The sequence below is a fragment of the Clinocottus analis genome, unplaced genomic scaffold, assembly GCF_023055335.1.
Source record: "Clinocottus analis isolate CAN_PGR_092001 unplaced genomic scaffold, fCliAna1.0.p SCAF_10, whole genome shotgun sequence".
Classification (NCBI taxonomy): Eukaryota; Metazoa; Chordata; class Actinopteri; order Perciformes; family Cottidae; genus Clinocottus; species Clinocottus analis.
In genome coordinates this window covers 13,641,636-13,662,936 of record NW_027175821.1, presented here as the reverse complement: position 1 = coordinate 13,662,936, position 21,301 = coordinate 13,641,636, and the positions used below count along the sequence as shown (strand labels likewise).

The 21,301-nt window shown below is 39.5% G+C and overlaps 1 protein-coding gene across 1 annotated transcript; it reads left to right on the top strand.

Annotated features, from left to right (window-relative positions):
* The first annotated feature begins 7,928 nt into the window (after positions 1–7,928).
* xpnpep2 (X-prolyl aminopeptidase (aminopeptidase P) 2, membrane-bound) lies at positions 7,929–19,648 on the top strand. Its single transcript, XM_068591740.1, has 21 exons — positions 7,929–8,068; positions 8,716–8,777; positions 9,080–9,190; positions 9,287–9,350; positions 10,052–10,156; positions 10,954–11,040; positions 11,208–11,351; positions 12,359–12,460; positions 13,519–13,600; positions 13,715–13,916; positions 14,447–14,536; positions 14,848–14,957; positions 15,116–15,193; positions 16,179–16,250; positions 16,332–16,392; positions 16,615–16,684; positions 16,880–16,984; positions 17,629–17,688; positions 17,836–17,912; positions 18,027–18,116; positions 19,286–19,648. The coding sequence occupies exons 1-21, from the start codon at positions 8,017–8,019 to the stop codon at positions 19,484–19,486; spliced, it is 2,025 nt and encodes a 674-aa protein (XP_068447841.1). The 5' UTR covers positions 7,929–8,016; the 3' UTR covers positions 19,487–19,648.
* Positions 19,649–21,301: the final 1,653 nt, after the last annotated feature.

The window sequence follows — 21,301 nt, the reverse complement described above, 5'->3', positions numbered from 1 at the left end:
CCAGCTTCATTTAAGAGCAGTTTGTCAACGCAATAAGAGGAGGAGATATTCCTCCCCACCAAAGTGCCCCAAATTATGTATCGCGTTGTAAGGAGAAGACCTATTTTACATGGCTGGTGCTGAAATCTCCTAAGTTCTTCAAGATGTTGGGATTTTTTTATGGCACAGATGAAAAGACGTTATATTCTTCCAATATCAGCATGTTTTTGTGATCACTCAAAAGAAGATACGAAACTTGATATGTTACGATGACAGTGGTAAATATTAGTCATAATGTATTGACATGGTTAAAAATAGTCTTTAGTAATTTGTGTTAAGATATGTTTAATACAATCAATGAGTTCAACAGAGTTCAAGTTAACTTTATATTTAAAGATCTGGAGTAATGATGTTTATGATAATCCAGAGTAATAACTGAGCTTTTTAAGCTTTTTTTTTAGTTCTTTTATGTAACTTTAGGTGTGCTAATTGCTGGTGTGCTGGATGTGTAAAACTGTCAGAAACTGTTTGATTCAAATTTGCAACATCAACTTTATAAAGTGCTCAGATATCAACGTTGCACGAAGAGCGTTTTACACTTGTCAAGGAATGATGAATTAAAACAATTTATCGCAGGATTAAATAATACAATATGATTAATCTGACTACTGTTTATCGAATTTAGCACTTTGTAACACTTTTCTACTTTATTGTACTGTATTTGATGATTACTGTTCACCAAGCTAACCTGTCCTCTTTGTTTCAGTTTTTTTCTTTCTTTCTTGTTTCCATGTGTATACACTTTGTACTTGCTTACCATGAAAAAGCTTTCTGAGCAAATATAACGAAGAAAATCTGCATTGAGCCGTGCGGAAAATAATCAAGTGTTATGTAGCTATAATCTTGGGAAGTGGTAAGATTTGTAATCAGCTTCCCCTGCCTCTGCGGCAGCACTGCAAACAAAGGCAGCTCGAGGATTGGAAGTGAGTGACCCCAACATGGCTAGTTGTTGTTTACTTTATACAGAGACTGACGGCTGCATACAGGACTGCACTGTGTATACGTGACTGAGGTCACAAAACCCTTGATGCGACTGCATAACAGGACGGGACTGCTACTAATTAACTCCTTTTTTCTTCTGCATATTTACAGCCTTTCTCCTTCTCAAGCTGTCTCAAAGTTTCCTCATTAGCTTTCACTGTATACAACCTTTTGTCCCTCTGTAGACCACATTAGAAGGACTAGTCAGGCTCTGGAGGCTGGCTTCCATTGTCTGCAGCAGTTTAACTGATTTATACCCAGTTAACAACCATTATGGTCACTTTAGAAATATCATCCACTCCTCAGAGATACAGGAGAATGTGCATCACAGCCACAATACACCCCGGCATTCCCAGAGCAGCGGAGGGAACACCCATGATGCATCTCCTTGACTGTTTACTGCACTCCAATCCTTCACGTCAACATTCAAACACTGCACCACAAGTCATTAAATGTAATCGCTTTAGTTTTGCAGCGTTGTGCATTTGATATGTGTTGACTTAAACTACACAAAACAAACACAGCTCTGAATCCCTCAGTGCCAAAACCCGGCGAAAATGTTTCCTCTGCTGAAAGAGATGCAATTATTTCAAGTTGATTTGATCATAATTCAGCCCATCCTCTAAACTCTTGTACCGCACAGATGTGACACTGAAGGTGGTTTTCAGAGAGCATCCATGTTCGGCCACGGTGCCCTGCCTTCCCCTCTGAGCTCTCTGACTCACACTGAACACTGTTGCCAGGGCTACCATTTATTAATATTGGTCCATAACTTTGAGTCTCATCACCAGGCTACAGCTTGGCCGATGGATGACACTGACACACACACACACACACACACACACACACACACACACACACACACACACACGGCTTTGTGTCCACTTTATGTTGCTTGAGAATGAGAGCACCTAGACTGAGGAAAGGTTTTTAAAGACAGGGTGTTCACTCAGACTGAGGAGAGGTTTGGAGGTGCCATATCTTGGACACTAGTGACCCCTTGTGGTCATGTGTGTGTAAGTGGCAGCCCACAGGGTACTTTGTGTAGCCTGTGTTTTAAGTCCGCACTGCATGCTCGTTGTCATCAGGTTGTGAGTCTGCGGTGCTTTCTGGAAAAGTGACAAAAGTAAAGACGTCACAATAAAGTCCACAAAACCCTGAGTAGTTCCCAGTGGTGGATTATTGTTCCTTTTACTCCACTAAATGATAACTTGTTCTGATTATCAATATAGAATACACATGAAATACTGTAAAATAAATTAAACAAATACATTATGATGTATTATCATAGGTGAAGATAAGACTTTATTGACTACCCGGTATATAAAGTCATTAGAATAAGCCAACTTTACCAGCTGCAACATTACAGTGATGAACACATCATCAGTAATTACTATCCAATAATATAATGTATATTATTCTGAATTAGACCATTCACGGCTTATCGTGCTGGCAGAGCTAACAGTGTGTATCTGAGGGGGAACGGACGCGACAACGCAGTCGGTTGGTGTTGCATCACCAGCTGAGAGCACCATGTGAGAGCGGTGCAGAGCGGCGGCCGTGAGCTAACCAATGGGACGTGCTCACACGCACTAACATGCACTAAATGCAGGCGCAGCCGACCCGTCTACGTCAACGAAGCAAGAGGCAGCTCGGATAAGAACACACACAGAGGAAAAGCAGCTTCATTCTCCTCTGAGGGCCGTCGCTCGAGCATACTTCATTGTGGACAGTCTGCTGGTAAACATCTTATTGGATCTTTTATAGGTCAGATGCAATAAGTTAGTATGTAATACTCTGTCTTCTTTGATGTGGTGTTTTTTCTACTTGTGTTTTGAACTCTGATGAATAATAATAATACAATTAATTATACGTTTTATTTGTATAGCACTTTAATACTCTATTGTTGTCTGTATGAGTTTTTGGTGGCAAATGAGTTTCCCCACTGAGGTTTAATAAAGTGTTCTAATCTAATAGCCACTTTACATGGTACAAATAGAAACAATAAAAACAATAACTAAATAAGAGAGAAGACATTATGGCATTAAGAAACAAATACAAACCATACATAACTGACATCTCAGGTTAAAAGCATTTAAATCGATGAGTTTTAAGTGCGAGTCACTGCGTGAGTGCTGGCAGCAATAGAGAAGGTCCTCATAATATAAGTCTCATCACGTTTAGTTTATCAGTGATAACACTTTACGACTTCTATTTTTGTTCAATTTTAAGTTATATTTTTCTTCAAAGTTCGGCTACTTGATCAGCTGTTACACAAATTGGCTTCACCTTTCTAAACAATATGAATTTTCGTGAATTATTATGGAGTACTTACACCCCCAACTGGTCACTTTGTATCACTCAATGCGGAGGCAAAAACATTTTAGTGACATTTTTTAGTAAAGCAATGAAGAATCACATTTATGTGCTCTTTAAAGACCTTTTTTATCAAAGTAAGATTTACGATTGAATATTTATGGAACTTAATCAGATCGTTAGTGTGATTTTTAGTTTACAATTGAACTTCAGTTACCAGTTAAGAAGAAGAAGAAGAAGAAGAAGAAGAAGAAGAAGAAGAAGAAGAAGAAGAAGAAGAAGGGAGTGAAATATCTCAGCAAAACACTTAAAAACCTAAATTTATCAACTCCAATAGAATTGATTACTGATTGGTAACAGAGAGAAACTGATATACAGTATAACATTTTCTTCAGGAAGAATCTAAGTGCAAAGCCTTCAGTTGGATGTTGGGTCCGCGGTGGGGTTGATGAAATGTTTGTGATCAGCAGAAGCGGTCGTGACAGCAGCAGGTGTTTGCAGAAGTGTTACAACAGAGTTGCATGTGAATATTGCAGCAGCAGCGTACTGAATTAAAGGCTTAAATTGACTGCATTATTGATGTGGGGCCACTGATACTGTATAGCTGCCTGAAGACGCTCACTGACTTCCCTCCAGTGAATGACTAGAGCCTTCCATTTTAGTTGTATAAAACATGTGACTCACGACTATTCCCAACAGTTCCCAACCTTGGAGTCAAAGTTTTAACTGTTTATTGCCTTTATTGTCCATCTACTCGTATTTGTTCACTATGCTATCAAGGAATTATGCAAACTAAACAAGCTTTATGATCAACAGTGGGTTTTATTGACCCCATATCCAGTTCCCATGTCAATGCGCAATAACAGATGGCCGAACATTGAGAGCTGTGTATCGTAGTTGAAGTGTGTAATAAGAATGGGACGCAAGCCGTGCAAATGGATACCATACATCATTAAATATTGGCAGAGACCTTCATTTACCCTGACTGCAGAGGCTTTTATTCAAACAGGCCTTTGTCAGGCCTTTGTTTTGAGCTAAGCCATGTTTTATAAATATATCTGACCATATTTTTAGTGAGAGGTCTCTCTGTTTTCTGATCTTAATTTGCTTAATTTCCACTGCACTAATTTCATTAGTACAACATTTTAGAGCACGGCGTCACTTTGTAGCTTGTGACCTTATGAAAGAAACCTATTAAGGGACCATGAATGTCTGTACCAAATTTTGCATGGACAGAGAGTCCACTAATATGGGAAAAAGTACAATAGGAGGCGATGTAGTTGTTAAAATAAAGTAAATCTAAAGCAAATGTGCCATCCACCTTCTCAGACTCGTCTGCCCCCAAATCCAGTCTCAAGTCCTTAAGGGCCCTTCAAAATCTCTCTCAGATCACTGTCAGTTAAGACTTTTATGCGTCTTTGCCTTTGGTTAGTTTGTTAGTTACCCTTTATTTATTCAGGACATCTCATCACGATCTCTTTTGCAAGTGAGACTTTAGAACAAGTTACATGAGATAACAGCAAGTCACATAAAACTGCTGGGACTTGGCTGTAGTTTGATGATCTGATATTCACTGTCACATCACAAGGTTACTACTGGGTTATCATCAGATGTTAATCTCCTGTCTCTTTCCTTGGACAGTACACTCACCATTTACATACATTGTGAATGGGTAAAAAAAAAAAAAAACATGTATTATCTACAGTATTGCTTATAATAGAATAAAAACGCAATAAGATTAAATCCTCTTTTTCATGTAAGCAGCTCGGTCTGTAAAACCCTCGGGCTGCTCTTTTATAAAATTATTCATAATGCTACAAACAGGTGTTTGCAAATGTGTCATGGATGAAGGAAGCTTGACAATGCACTTCTTTAGGTCCTCAGCAATACAGAAGTGGACGTAGTCTTTGTGACGTCACCTCATGGTTTGCAACCAATGAACGAAAGTAGTAGTGCAGCGACTAGACAATCCCAAGAAGGTCCTGCCCTAAAGCATATTCCGCTTTATGGTTTATTTGTCTCTAAATCTGACCATAATTTACAAAACAGACATCATGCTGTGTTGAAGAAATGTTGAAACTAGAGATCCAGACCATGCCATCATGGTTACAATGATTAAATAAAGTGAGAAATAAGGTAATTTTATCTTTTCCAAACAATCAGATTTTTTTGGCAACCAGAGTAGTCGCCCCCTGCTGGCCAGTGGAGAGGATACAAGTTTAAGACAATTCATTGTTGGCTTCACTCTTCAGAACCGGAGGTTGCCGCCTGGTCCCACGCCCTGACACGGCTACTCACAAATAAACTCTGAGGGACAGGAAAAACACACACAAGGCGAACACTGGTGAAATACACATAGAGGATGTATTAATAAGCATAGTCTCTTGCTGTGATTACACAATTTTAGTGGTGTTGTCTAATCGCTCGTGCTCGTTGACTCCAGGAATGTAAAGAAGGGGCCGGTCAGTATATCCTGCATCCAGCTGCGAATAAAATATTGGCCTGCATGCCAAAATTGCATTTGTTTTTAAAAGCTTTACAGTTTTATAATATGTCGCTTTCACACTCTCCAGACGGTTTGCATTGTTGGTATCAATCCGTTTACTGATTGTCATCATAAAATGTCCAACACCGTATCTGGGTCACTTCATCTAAAAGTAGTGTTGTGAGAAGTAACAGAGGGTGAAACATGATTTTAATTTAGGGTTTTCTGTTGTTGTTAAGCACAAATGAGGAAGTCTTGTTATATATGCAGCATTATCTCATAATAAAAAACACACCCTCATATAACCAGTAGGACATTAGGATCATTTAGTTATTCATAAAACACAGGGATCCATTACATCTCTTGTTTTAATCAAAGAGGTCAGTCGAGGTCCTACAGGGGTCAAAGGGGCGATTTTAATTTGAAGGGACTTTAGCATTTTGCTTCCTATTAATATATTTTAAGGCCTATAGACACCTTTACAACTCACTAAGATACATTTCAATCAACCCCTAATGCTAAAAAGAGGTAAACTAAGAGGCACAGCTCTCTGATCTTACTCGTGTCTTATTTCAGCGCTACAGCACTGTAGTCAGAAGATCTGCTGGTTTTGAAGTCATGATCAAAGCCGGTGGATCCCAGTGCACAGACAAGAGGTGTTACCTAACAGAACATATTCTGATCAGGTAGTTGCAATCTCAATAAATCACAAGCTATATGTGCATAAATCTGCTTTTCCAGAATAATAACCCAGGCTGCTATGAGGCTACACAGAGGTTTTATCATTCCTACTTGGCTCAGAGTCCTGTCTGTTTATATAACGGGCTTTAGAGGTAGAGTACTTCAAGTCAACCAGGCTAGGATAGCTGTTTTCCCTGTTTCCAGTCTTTAGTCACATGAGGCTGTTTTCCCAAAATGAGCAAAAATAAAATTACATAAAACTAATTACCCAACGATAAAAGAAGACATCCTCCTCCTCCTTTTCCTCCCCCCTTCTTCTTTTAGCTCAATGGCAGCATACATTTGGCTTGAATAGAAGGATTTAAAAATATGTTTTTTCCTATGGAAATCTATGCAGGATTACAGGGATGTGCCTCATGCATGCATACACGCATTCATGAGCAAAAGATGAAAAGTCACAAACATGAAAAGAATACACATCCATGTGACTCTTCAGTCACTTATGTGCTGCATATAAACCAGCCTTGTCCATGTTTTTGAATGCACTCTCATGTTGTTTTTGTGACTTAGGGGAATGAAAGGAATAAAAGGAAACCGACAACGCCACCTGGGGAAATATAAGTTTAAGTTTAAGGACACACAGATTCAGTACTGATATTGGCCAGAGACGTGTTTCATAAAATTAACCAGAGGTTTATTACAAACATTTTATATTACCAACACTAAAAGCCAAAACATGCAGAATAAAATCACAACAAAAACATGCAAAACAAAACAGGCAAAATGGGCACAGTGAAACAGGTAAAAACAAAACAGACTAAAGCAAAAGGCTAAACCGGTTAAAATGATAAAGTCAAAGAAACAGGCGAAAGCAAACCAGCAGCAGGTGAACCGCGAGCCACCACAGGGTCCGAAAGGGGACGAGACCATGCAAACAGGTGCCTTTTATATCGGTACTGATTTGGGGCTGCGTTAAAAAACCTTCTCTGGGGAGCGTTCCCCACTTCATATTGGTGCCAATAATCATGATAGAAACAACACAAGCCTCTGTTTATTTGATCAAAAACAACGGAGCATCATAGTGGGGATCCCCAACCCACATCCGCTGAGTTGCATCATGACACAACAAAGAACATTGAGCAACACGATGAGATGCAGCGGGAACACAAATCAGGTGGACGGTCATTATGATTGGACACGTTACATGTCAGGGCAGAAAGCGATGTTTCTGAGCACCAAGATCCACCCCCAAAGCCACTGCACATGATTCCTATCTAAGGGCCGCAGGGAAAAGAGATAGTGGCAGAGGAGGAGGAGAGATAGAGAGAGAGAGATAGAGAGAGAGAGAGAGAGTGAGAGAGAGGACACTCATGCACTTACAAGCAGGAACCCACACACAATTTCTCATCAGACCCCCACACACACTTTCTCACATACGCTGCATACACATCGGAGCACCTGCTTTGTAGCTACTCTGTCTTTGGATCTGCTCGTGACGGGCTCGTAGTGCCAAGATGCCTTCCTGTGGCTGGTTGTTGTTGGCTCTGTCTCTTGCAGCACTAACAGGTAAAAAGTTAATCTTTCTCCTCAATGATCTAAGTGTGAGTGTCAAGTCTCTGCTCTCTGTGTGAAGACTTTGCTGCTCTTTCTATTTTTTATGATGATAGCAGATGCTGTAAAGTGGTGTGAGTTGTAAAAACGGAAAATATGCAGGCAGAATTGATTGCATATGTTAAAAATAGCTTCCAAAAAGGGCATAAGAAATTGCAATCTGTGATCTCTTTTGGTGCCTGTTGGTTTACTCATCAGGATTTCTTTGCATAAAATGTCCTCTAAAAAGGATTCAACAGCTCTATCTCATACTCAGACAAATCATCGTTAATATGGAAATGATTAAAAAACAGTCTCTTGATTGATTGCTTTACTCTCACTGGACAAGTTGTGGTTATTGTGATTGATATCATTATTGTTTTGCACCACTGCCATGTTTGATCTTATCTCGTGTCCTTTACTTTGACTGAGAAGGGTTTTTGTGTGCTTATAAATCCAGAGCAGCATTGATTCCACTCTGACAATCAGTGTCTGAAAAGATTCAACACGATAAATGACCGAAAAAGAGCAGCACTTTAGGGTTATCTAAAAATGTGCTTTGACGCACAACTTAATGTCACTTTCCAACATCTTTTTTTGTCACTTTGCACTTTTCATTTCAGGAAACACTGTTGGTGCTGTTGCATATGAACGAACTGAGAGGAACTGCTCACTGGTGCCACCGGTAAGTGAATGGGAAGAAGCGCTGTGAAAATTGTAGAAATTATGTCATAAAATTGAAGTCAGCATTTTCCCATTATAAAACATGTTACACAAGTTTTATATAGTTACGGTTTATGATTACTGCACATGCACAACAGTTAATGATTACAGCGGGAGATTCAGAACGGGATGAATCAGCAGTTCTCCAGGTTTCAATCACATCTCAAGACTTTTTACACTCTTTGTCTTTGTCTTTCTCTGCCCTTGTGTGTGTGTGTGTGTGTGTGTGTGTGTGTGTGTGTGTGTGTGTGTGTGTGTGTGTAGTACCTCCCCACTACAGCAGTAAATACCACACTCCGGCTGCAGGACCTACGAGAGCAGATGCTTCCTCTGAAAATCTCTGCCTACATTATCCCTGGCACAGACGCACACCTGGTACATCTGCTGTCTGTCATAATTATTTAATCTGGGTTCAAACCGTGTGTTTGTGTGTGTGTGAGCGAGAGAAGCTAACCTCTGTTTCTCTGTCAGAGTGAGTATATTGCACCACGTGATGCCAGGATGGCCTTCATGACCGGCTTTACAGGCTCTGCAGGTACAATCCCTGCCTCTTGTTTCTGTAGCCGCCTTCTCCTCTTCCTCGTCGTCGTCATTGTCATCCTCCTTCCCCTATTCCTCAATACCCCACGTCTGAATGTCGCGGTCATGCAGCTCCTTTTTTCTTTCCTCACCATACAGCCATCTCATCGTTCATTTAGTTTCATCGCTTTCCCTCGCTGCATCGTTGCGTCTTTTCATTCATCGGCGTTCTCCTTCGCAGAGTAACTTCACCATTAGATCATGAGATATATTTTCCTGCAGTAATGGAGAACAAAATTAATGATCTTGGATATTTCTGTACTCAGCTGTTCCATGCATGAAAGGAGAAGAGGACAGATGACATTTTAGTTAAGAGCTGTTTTCACCGGGCCAAACCGCGGCCCAAAGTCAATGCTCTGAGCCTCCATTAAGAATCTGACAAAATTTAGATTCAGCAGTTGTTTCTATCTGATGTGAAGGAACAACAGTGGAATAGTAATGTAAGCCCTAATTATACTGTATGTCCACCCCTCATCGGCAGGCGGCCATCTCCTTTGTGTTTCTTCATAACCTTCTCGTTTCCCTACAATCGCATGCGTGCATGTTTCAAGATTAGCTGGCCAGTGTTCCAAGTCAACTGTGACATTTACTGTCGTTTGTAATTTACTGTCGATGCTGCCCTCTACCCAACGCAGCTGCTGTCCTGTCTCTCCTCAGGCACTGCCGTAGTTACTCAGACCAAGGCCGCTCTGTGGACAGACAGCCGCTACTGGGTTCAAGCGAAGAGGCAGATGGATTGCAACTGGGAGCTGGAAAAAGATGGTGAGGGATGATCATTTTGTGATTCCTTGTTTTGACAACGCAGGATACATGGATACCGATCAAGCATCTTTGGTTTTGATGATCAGACTAAAAATATCCTGACAAATGTTGCACCCGCTATTACAGGATTTACATGGTAAAAATAACCCATCAACAAACTACAACTACTGCGCAACTACAAGTCACTGCATGTTTTATCTTGCACCTTTTGCGCACCGTTCCCTGTATATAGGGAGAGCTTCTCAAAGTTTACGTTAGTCTGATCAGACTTCTTTAGGCAACGGTCACTAAAAATTCATAGAATAAAATTGTGACGTGATGATATTTTGCACAGACATGACTTCAAACTGTAACTTGACTAGTTAGCGGAGGCATACATTCAGGAGGCAAGAATTTTAGTTTCTATTGAACTCCTGAAACAAAGAATGAAGACCAGACAGTGACCTTTAAATGCATGTAAACTAAATCATTCTTTCTATGCACGTTATTGCCCCAAGACAGTAAAACAAGGTTCTAATTGCACCCTGAAACTTCACATTTTAGTCAGTTTATTCTTAATGTATTTAGTATAGGATGGTATAGTTTAGATAGTATTCATGTTGTCTGAAACATATTTAAATTGACACATTACGCTACAAAGCAATTTGTGCTGATTTCAGTAAATTCACATCTAAAGAAAAAAAAACTAAAACATTTTTAATTATTGTATGATGTACCACAATATTCATTATAGGTAAGTCAAATGGATCCACTAAAGTAAATGATAACTTGATTCTGTCATGTGTGATGTCCCCCAGTGTCCATCGGCAGTATAGCAGAGTGGCTGATGTCTGAGGTCCCACCAGGCGGCGAGATCGGCTTTGATTCCTTCCTTTTCTCCCTCAGTAAGTCTCTCCTCTCTTTCCTTCTTGTCGGTCCAGGCTAACAGCAATAAAGTGCTCGCCCCACATAGATGGAAAATTATTAATGGGGCCTCCAGACGCCACACAGACTGTTTACTTGAGATTGATTGGGCTCTTTGTGTGTAATCTTCTGCAATTTCCTCCATTAGAAACGCAGGAGGACTACAGCTTCAATCTGGACTCGAGCAATCGGAGCCTCAAGTCCGTTCCTGACAACCTGGTTGACCGAGTGTGGAAGGAAAGACCGCCCGTCCCTCCTGACAACCTCACCCGCCTGCCAGACAGAGTCATACGTGGGTTTCCTTATATGTCTGTGCTGTACACACACTCTGCAGACTGCTGGTGCCCTTTATCTCTGTGCTGATAAATACCTGTAAACTGGACAGAAGGCCATAAGCGGCTCCAAGGGCACACCCATAAACAGCCTGTTCATGTCTTTATGGCTGTGTGAAGGATCAAATACTAACTTTGACAGAATGGAAAATGCTCTGAAAAGGAAGTTGTCTGGACGCTCATCAGCCTTTTAGTCCCTTTATGGTATTATAATCGACAAATGGAACAAATGGAGAGCATCATAAACATAATGGTGTGTGTGTGTGTGTGTGTGTGTGTGTGTGTGTGTGTGTGTGTGTGTGTGTGTGTGTGTGTGTGTGTGTGTGTGTGCGTGTGTGTGTGCGTGTGCATGTCTTTTAAAAATAAAAGGCAGTAGAGTTAAGAGAATGAGCAAAGGAATGTCAAAGAAAAGTTACTGGAAAATGAAGGATATGTGTCTGCACATTGTAGGAAGCATCACGTTATCAGAAGGCAATACTATTCCCACCCTTAGAGCTGCATTAATTAATATATTTTATTGGAACAATGGGTCAGATAATGTGTTATGTAAAAGGTGTTACTCTCTGCAGTTAACCTTTGTGGGCATTTTGGCATATACTTATTTCCAGCCGCGGCAGCCCGCTCTATGCTACCATGCCCACCAAATGGCAAACAGCCCAGTTAGTGGCTAGCTGTTGAACATAGTGCAACATTTAGTAGCTCAGCGCTCCCATATGTCCCTCTAAAGTTTGTGAAGACCAAAACGGAGCTGAGAAGAGAGACAATATTGGACATAAATGTGAGTCCAAATGAAGGATAACGTTGCTTTGTGTGTAAATTAGCGCTGCAGTGGCCAAACAAATGTTAACATAGGTTTAATAAGAATTATGCTGAACATACAGACTATAACTCAATGTCCGACACAAGTGAGCATCAGCTATACATTGTCACATGGATGCAAATAAAAACAAAATGTGTGTGTTTGCAGAAAGGTCCTGGCAGATTAAAGTGGAGCACATACGGAATCAGATAAGAGATAATCCATACCAACCAACAGCTCTTCTGCTGTCAGCTCTCGATGAAACAGCCTGTAAGTAACTCTAACTTTCTCCATTAAGCTTTTCATGAATCATGTTGCACTTTTAGAAAAAAATGACCGAACCACAGCTGAATACACTGAAAAACAACATTGGTGAATGTATTGCAATTCATAAAAGCATATAGTTAAACACACAGTAGCTCTTCACCACTAAACTTGAGTTCTCACTCAAGATAATTTCATTTGACTTTTAATTGACTTAAATGTGCAGAACTACATCCCAATAATAAAACATTTCAAAAAGAAAATAATATCTGATGATTTTAAACAAAAATGTTTACAATACATCCTTAAGAGAATGTGCAAACACAAAAACATTTCATAATAAAACAAACAGAAAACATTTAAATAATTTTCAGGAATGAAACCTGAACCATGTAACTAAATAAGATAATAAGATGGGTAATATTAAAACAGGATACAGTTTACAGTTAAGGACACACATGGCGGCAGGCCATAAATAAATGCTTAGTTTGCTCGTCTCAGGGTACAGGGACAGTTTACATTGAAAAATAAAATGACAGGAGACGAGCACAACTACAACCACAGCTTTAAGGATTAAACTCTAGCCTGAGTAGTTGCAGTCTGATGTGAAAGATTATGATAAAAAGTCAGACTGACAGGAACACAAATTATATAAATATAGGAACAGATGTTTTTTTTTAATGGACAATACTCTTATCCTCTTAACAAGACATTCAAAAACACATAAATAAGCATTACTTTCTATAATCTTGACATTTATTATCGTCAGTAATCATATTATTAAACTGATTGGATTTGCTGTTTGCATTGTGTCGTTGTGTTCAGTTTGAAAAAGAACAGTGAGTTCTTCAAAAGCATCTTTCTTACAACGCACACAGGAGCACTGCCGGGTCTCAGACCTTCCCTGACGACCGATGACAGGAACACAGAAGAAATCTCGTCGATCACACACAAACATTAGATACAAACAGCATGTCTCCAATCAAGTGGATGTGGCAGATGATGTAAATGAATATGCAAGCTGCTTCTGACAGTCAGAGTCGGTGTATATTTTTGATTTCTAGGGCTGTTCAATCTGCGCGGCAACGACATCCCATACAATCCCTTCTTCTACTCCTACACACTTCTCACAATGAATGAGATCTGGTAAGTCCATTTTCCAGGGATTACATGTCCCATCACATATGCAAGGTACATAAGGACCTGGAGCATTTTCCTTATATAAACCTTTCTTCACTGCTGCATATGCACATCTCCCAGGCTCTTTCTCCATCTGGACCGAGTGACAGAGGAACTGAGGGTGTACCTGAACGCCTCCTGCGACGGGTCACTTTGTGTGCAGCTGAAAAGCTACGACACGGTCCGAGAGAACCTGAAGAAGTATGTTGCCCGGCCTGGGGTTAAAGTGTGGATCGGCACAGAATACACAAACTACGCACTTTATGAGATCATTACACCAGAGGTACACATATTGAAGTTCATTATAGTTACTGTGCTGCATACATTTGTTCTTTTTTAAGCGTTATATTATTATTTACGTTGAATGAAATGCTCCGTTAGCAAACTGTAAAATGATCTGTTTGCACTGCTGCACAGTTTTAGCTGTACTGAGTCACCAGTGGCTGGGCTAGGATATTTTTGGTGTGTGTTGTGCATGAAATCCAAGTTTTCAAAGCTGCACTAATGAATAGTTTTATATATACAAGGAATGAAGTGATTATGTTTAATTTGAAAAGGGTCGCTCGGGATGTAAAACCCACATACCTGAGATTCATCATTCGGTCCCCTCCACTCTCCAGAGCGTTTCAGTATCTTCAAAGACTTGTGCTAATCTTCCTGTCATAATCGCTTCATAAAGTGATCTGGTGCACGCAGTGGAGCGTCAAACAGCTAAAGTGACAGATATTTCCCTCACAAGACCAAAATAGAGCTAAAAGGACAGTGGTTATATATATGTTGTATTCATTGTGATTTCTTTCTTGCATCATTTAGGAGAAACTGATGACAAGCTCCTACTCGCCTGTGTTGACTACCAAAGCAGTGAAAGATGAGACTGAGCAGCGAATCTTGAGGGATGCTCACGTATGTGGTCTGCACACAGACACACTCAGGTTACACACCACCCCACCTCCACACATGAGCACATGTATAGGCCCCGTCTTTACTTGTGTATATATATGGGACTTCACTGTCAGATGTGGGACATTTATGTATCGTTTTCATCGAGCGCTTGAACACTTCAGTGAACACACTCTCTGATACATTCATTATCCTGTCCAGAGATGTCTGAGCAGCATAGCAACATGCCACACGACGAGTCAGTCTGTATGATTCGTGGTGTGTGATTGATGCCAAGACTCTCCCGGCCATTGTGTCGTTGTGCTTCTGTGCAGGTGAGGGATGCAGTTGCGGTCATCCAACTGCTGATGTGGCTGGAGAAGGCCGTGCCAGAGGGGAAAGAGACCGAGCTGACTGCTGCACAATACGTCAATAAGTGTCGCGGGTGAGAGCCCACGAGATGGAGGAGAGCTGAGACACCGCAGTGCTTTGCTACACATGCAAAATTCAGTCAGAGTACACAACATATTTTATAATTAGAATAGCTATGATTACACTCACCTCATAGTTGCCTTTTCACGACTAATAGAAACATCATTACAGCAAACAGAAAGACAGCAGAGGCCCCAGCTTTGAGACCATCTCTGCAAGTGGACCCAATGCTGCGCTTGCACATTACAGGTAAGATGTATTTATGTTCTTTCTTTTCTTATGGACCGCTTCTTTTTAAATTGTTGGGGTAGTTTCAGAGCAACGCTCCTTTTGTTAGTGATGAAACTTTTTCAAAGCTCACATTAAGCTATAAACTGATTTTGAGAAGCCAAAAAGTATTTTCTGGTAAACCTTGGAAGGAGTACTCAAATTCTTTTCTTCGGTCAAAGTAGAAATATCTTAATTTAAAAATACTTCATTGCGAGTAAAAGTCCTGAATTAAAAATCATACTCAAGTAAAAGTACTATCAGGAAAATACACTAGTATTTTACTATTAAGTAAATTATTCTGTTTTTCTGTTTATATGTTTTTTAGGCTACTGGGTTAATCCTGTTGCATTCCACTACAGTGTCATAGTGTTGTTTTATTAACTACTTTGACTCCTACGTACATATATTTATATGTTTAAAGTATAACATACTTTAAACAAATGTTCATAAGTAGTCACGTCTGTCTTTGTTCAGGTTTTTTGTCCGTACACTATGTCTATTTCTGTGTATGGACATCAAGAGCTGAAAATATAAGTCTTATTCCTTGTAAGTGTAAGCTGAATCTGATTAGTAGAATATCACTGCATCATATCACATAAAGATATCTTGTGTTTTTCTATAGAAAAAACTAGCTAAAATCATAGCAGAGTAAAAACAACAATATTTCCGTCTGAAATGTAGTGGAGTAGAAGTATAAAGTAGCATAGAAAGGAAATATTATATCAGGTACAAGTATGTCAAAAATGTACTGAAGTAGGAGTATCAGCACCTGAATCAGTAAAACGTACTCTCTGCACTGTCCTCTGTGGACCGTTGATCATCATCACCTTCACGCTCTCACTGCTCATTTTTTTGTGAGCTCTCTTCTATCAATAGACACCAGTAATGTAAAACTTTCAAAACACTGTCATGGTCCTTTATGTGCACGACAACAATCTATTTCCTGTTGTTCTGTCTTTTGCAGCCCGACAGAAGAAATGAGCAGGAGGTTGACAGTTGATGAGATGTATCTGGTGGACTCCGGCGGCCAGTATCTGTGAGTAAAAACTAAACTCTCCAGTTTCACATCACATCACTTGCATTTGAAATGAGTCATTGTGTCTCTCACTACTGTCAGAGACGGGACCACTGACATCACTCGGACAGTTCACTGGGGAGCCCCGACGGCAATGCAGAAGGTAATACATTGGATAGCGTAGTGAAAGTGGGAATGTTTGAAAGGATATTCATATTAGATGACAATCAAATACACTGCAGCTGATCAGTCCAGTTATTTCTGTATCTCTTTGTGTATATTTTTCCTTATTGACATTCTGATATAACCCAGAAGGTCTTTCAAAAACCATAATCCAAAATATTTCTTTTACATACTGTTGTTAACCAGCTTTCTGGCTTCACAGGAGGCCTTCACTCGAGTGCTCATGGGAAACATTGAGATATCTCGAACCATCTTTCCCTCAGGGACACGAGGTGGGAATGAAACGCATTCATACATCTTTAAAATTAGATTTACAAGGATTCTAACCTAAACCCTTTTCTAGTTTTGCCACTAGGGAGCCCTGTTTCTCCACCTTTTTCAGTTTTAAGTGGATGAATTATATAAATAATATATCTGCAGCAGGATGCTTGATTCGAGCTCTCAGTGTGGCTTTTGTTTATCAACAGGAGTGAACATGGAGATGCTGGGTCGCCGGGCATTGTGGGAAGTGGGCCTGAACTATGGCCACGGCACAGGTCACGGTGTTGGAAACTACTTTGGAGTTCACGAGTGTATGCTCTCTTTTTGTTTTCTATACACTTTCAAAGTTTACAACCCCAGTATGACGTTAATACACGTATCCAGTTTAGTGACACCTTCATCTTGCTCAATATAAAACATAAATTCATCAGAGAGAAATCAATAATCTGTGATGTCTAAAAGCATCGTGATTATGATGTGTATGCTGTTTTGCATGAAATTGTATTTCATCACACTCTGCTGCTAATACGATAAGTGGGAGGGATACATTTAAAACTGGCTAGCATTTGCATGACGGAGCACATATTTTATTTATGCAATGCACCACATCTAGACCAACGTTTTATGATCAGCAGATCATTTTCTTTTGAATAACTGATTAATTATCTGGTCTCTGAAATATCAAAAATATTGAATAATGTAAATTACAGTTATTGATTTGTCTGATCCACAGTCCAAAGTTGTGTATATAATCTATAGAAGAGAGAAAACTTAGTTAGTTTTAGTTCATTAGTTTCATCTTAAAAAAAAAAGAAAACATGACTTTAGTAGAGTGAAAACCCAGTTTGTTACTTGAGCAGCTGACAATGGAAGTGTAAAAATGAATACATACAAATTTAATGTTTTTAAGATTCAATTTTACGTTTCTGCACTGTAATCTGTAATATTTTTCCAGGGCCAGTTGGATTTCAGAGCAACAACATTCCCTTCAGAACTGGCATGTTCACGTCTATTGGTGAGATTTTATTCCTTCTCAAAATGAATCCATGTCCACTACCGATAACACAACATTATGGTCCTCTGAAAGGAAATCGACTTTGCATTTGACGTGGCTCAAAAGTTTCAAATAAAGAAAAGCGGATCATGATTTTCTTTCCGTAAGAGCCTGGATATTACAAGGAGAATGACTTTGGGATCCGGATTGAAGATGTGGTCATGGTCGTACCTGTACATACAAAGGTAGCTGGAAAACATATATTCATTAATACTCTGTAATAATATCAATGATTTCCTGCTTTGATTGAATCATATGAAGTCAATGTAACTTCTTTGTGACTGTGTTTGTTCACCCAGTATGGTGGTCAGTACCTGACCTTTGACACCGTGTCGCTGGTTCCATATGACAGGAAGCTGATTGACACCACGCTCCTCAGCTCAGAGCAGGTTTGTAACTGTCTTCAACTGTAAAATGTTCAGAATTTACAAAAATGTCACCATTATTTAGTTATTTTGAAAGGATCACTAAAACCATTTCACCCATTAAATAAAGGCCTAGTAACAAACTTTAATGTGAGTTTACTTCCCCAAAGATATGATTAGTTTCCTGACTTAATTTGTAAACACGTTTTCCTGTGAGAGAGTGTGGCACCAACTGAGTCTTTCGTTTTCCTGCTTTATGAGTGACGGTTTCCTCTTAAAACCCCCTTTACACTTCAGGTCCAAGTTTCTCTGCAGCTCAAAGATCAAAATATTCTTTGTGAAAACAAAACCACGCGTGAACCACAACTTCTATGTTTGTTTTTTCTCTCTTGCAAGACAACGCATGAGATTTTTTTGGAGCATTATTGTACAGAAACAAACACATCACAAAATAATAATGTTTCAAACAAGCAAAAAGAAAAACAGTTCTGTTTTTGGCTGCACATATTGAGTTCCTCTTTTCTCTTCAACTTTGGTTCATTTATAGTGAACATCACCTGGAGACAAAAGTAAATTACTTTCAATTACTGTAGATAAGTAAACTCTGAGGTACTTGACTTGAGTATTTCCATTTTATGCTACGTTATACTTCTACTTCACTATATTTTACAGGAATATATTCTATTTGTCAGTTCACTACATTTACTCGACAGCTTGAGTTGCTAAATACTTTTAAGATGATTAGTTTACATTTTAACAGTGGGATATATAATAAAAAAAACAATGTTATGGATGAAACTATAGAACAAGTTGTTATGATTTGGTTACATCTCGACTAAATGCTTCAACAAAAAGAAGTCACAGTATCAACAATTTAATAACGTCATATGTAATTATATATGAGTCACAGGAGACAGTATCAGTCCTTTCACTTTTGCTATGAGCACATCTTTCGCGGCAGTTAACAGAGCAACAGGTTTATTTGTATTATGGTTTCAAACCAAGTGGCAGAACAGAACAGTGGTCCAATAATCGATCCCTGTAGAAAACCATTTTTAGCCTTTTTAGGGAGATATTTATACAGAATGTATATGTATTTGATGTGTTATCCGCTGTTTACTTCTTTACTTGATACCTGGTTTTCACATGCCAGCAGTGTACATTGTATTGAGATTGGTCTGCTCTCACTCCAGCTTCAGTGGCTGAATAAATACTATGAGACAATCCGGAGGCTGATGGGTCCTGAACTGGACAAACAGGGACTCCAAGAGGAGAAGAACTGGATGCTCAAGCACACAGAGTCCCTGGTGGAGTCTGGATCTTCTGCGTCTGTCTGTTCCTCCTCGCTGACCCTCATTGCTCTCGTTGTCACTCTCCTCCTCAACATCATCTGAGCATCTTTGTCTTTTTTTGCACATTCACAGCAGACTTGCACACCAATGTTACTCCAATGCGGTCTCTTTTGCGCAGCTTCACCAGGTTGAGAAATGCACTGCAATTCAGCGTTTTTCAATGAAACGATATATTTGCTTGATAATTTAAGTAGGTGGGTAAATATAGATATTATGGTGTTGGTATAAGATAAAATGAACTTTTGTGTAATTCTTATGTATTTTTTTGTTTGTTTATAATCTTGTATAACCAGCTGATATAATTAGTATTTTTATTAAAGTAACAGTCTTTAAAACAAAGGTGTGGACACGAGTCATGAAACTGATGACTTTTTGAATTGACGAAATCAGCAAGACTTGACTTTGATTAACTTAAACATGAGTGAGTGACATTTCACTTGGACTTCAGACAGACAGACAGACAGACCGACTTTATTAATCTCAAAAGAGTGTCAATGCAGCACGGCACAGAAAAAAAATTACACTTTCAGCAGTAAAAATAAAATGCAAAATCAGGCACAAGACAAGAAGGCGACAATAAATATCTGAAAAAAAACACCACACTACACTTAAACACAACTTTGAGTACTTACTCCGGTACCTTTTCTATTAAACTAGACTGCTACACTTCTCCATGTACTCAATTGCATTTCTCCTCCAGCTTCAGTTAACAGTTAGTGCTGTTGTTCCTTCTCGGTCTGGGGGATGCAGTTGCACGATCACTACCAAAGTGCACACCGAGAAACTTGCTCCAAACAGGATCTGTTGGTGAGGAGAGGAAGTCAATTCCCCTCGCTTTGGTCTTATGGACATTGAGACATTGAGACAGCCGCTCCAGCTCGCCGCTGAATGCTGTCTCCTACTGCTCTCGACCGATCACATTTTAGACAACTAACACCCGTATGATTTTCTCAACTAATCAGGATCTGATCGGTCACAGAAGACAGCGTCACACTGCATGTGTCAAGTCAAGGCTGAACTGAATCAGCACATCAAAAACATATCAGTAGCGTCACGTCAAAGCCTTACGCTACCAAAAGCAAGCTTAACATATTAGAGGACGTGTTTCATCATAGCTCTGTAAAGACTACATTAGACATGAAATCATAAATGAAACTTGGCATATAAAACAGCTGTAAGCAGCTCTTGCGGTTTTATTTCTACCACATGTTAAGAGTTCAAGGCCGGTTGCCTGGCAATTATGTCAGTGCGACTTGAAGGTGTGAATGTGCCATCACGCCTCACCCAGTGTCTGCGTGCGCTTGTCAAACATTACGAAAATCACATGAAGAAATATTGGATACAGAAAGTCAAACAGCATTAAGAAAGGGCATATTCATCCGTATCCGCTCTGCGGGGGTTCGTGGTAGAGAGGCTCACAGAAAGAGGAACAAGTTTGAGATCGTTGTTCTCTGGGAACAAAAGTCTCTTCTGATGTGTTTTTGTTGGTATTTTAAATTATACATGGTTGACATCTGTGTTTGCTAGCTGGTAAGCTGTCTTTGTTGTCAAAGCATTGCTCCATAACTAGTGGCCAATCACTGAACAGGGTACTTCTGAGTACTACACTTTATACTGCTTCATACTGGCAATTTAATATACAACATTTCATTATATTTTATAAACTAATCATATGTTTTAAACGTAATATATTTATCTTTAATGTAACTAGTGAATACAGGACTAGTTTTAACTAGTAAACACTTTATATTTTTGTAAAAAATACAATATTTTCTAAAAGATGTAGTGGATTAGTCCACATTGGCAAACTACAACACCAGACAACTTACACATTAACATTTTGACAGATGCTATTCT

Excerpts from the sequence above, each read along its gene's own strand:
- xpnpep2 (XM_068591740.1), top strand. The coding sequence starts at position 8,017 with ATGCCTTCCTGTGGCTGGTTGTTGTTGGCTCTGTCTCTTGCAGCACTA. Across the intron at positions 13,917-14,446 it reads ATGAGATCATTACACCAGAG|GAGAAACTGATGACAAGCTC; the intron begins GTACACATATTG and ends TGCATCATTTAG. Across the intron at positions 14,537-14,847 it reads GAATCTTGAGGGATGCTCAC|GTGAGGGATGCAGTTGCGGT; the intron begins GTATGTGGTCTG and ends GCTTCTGTGCAG.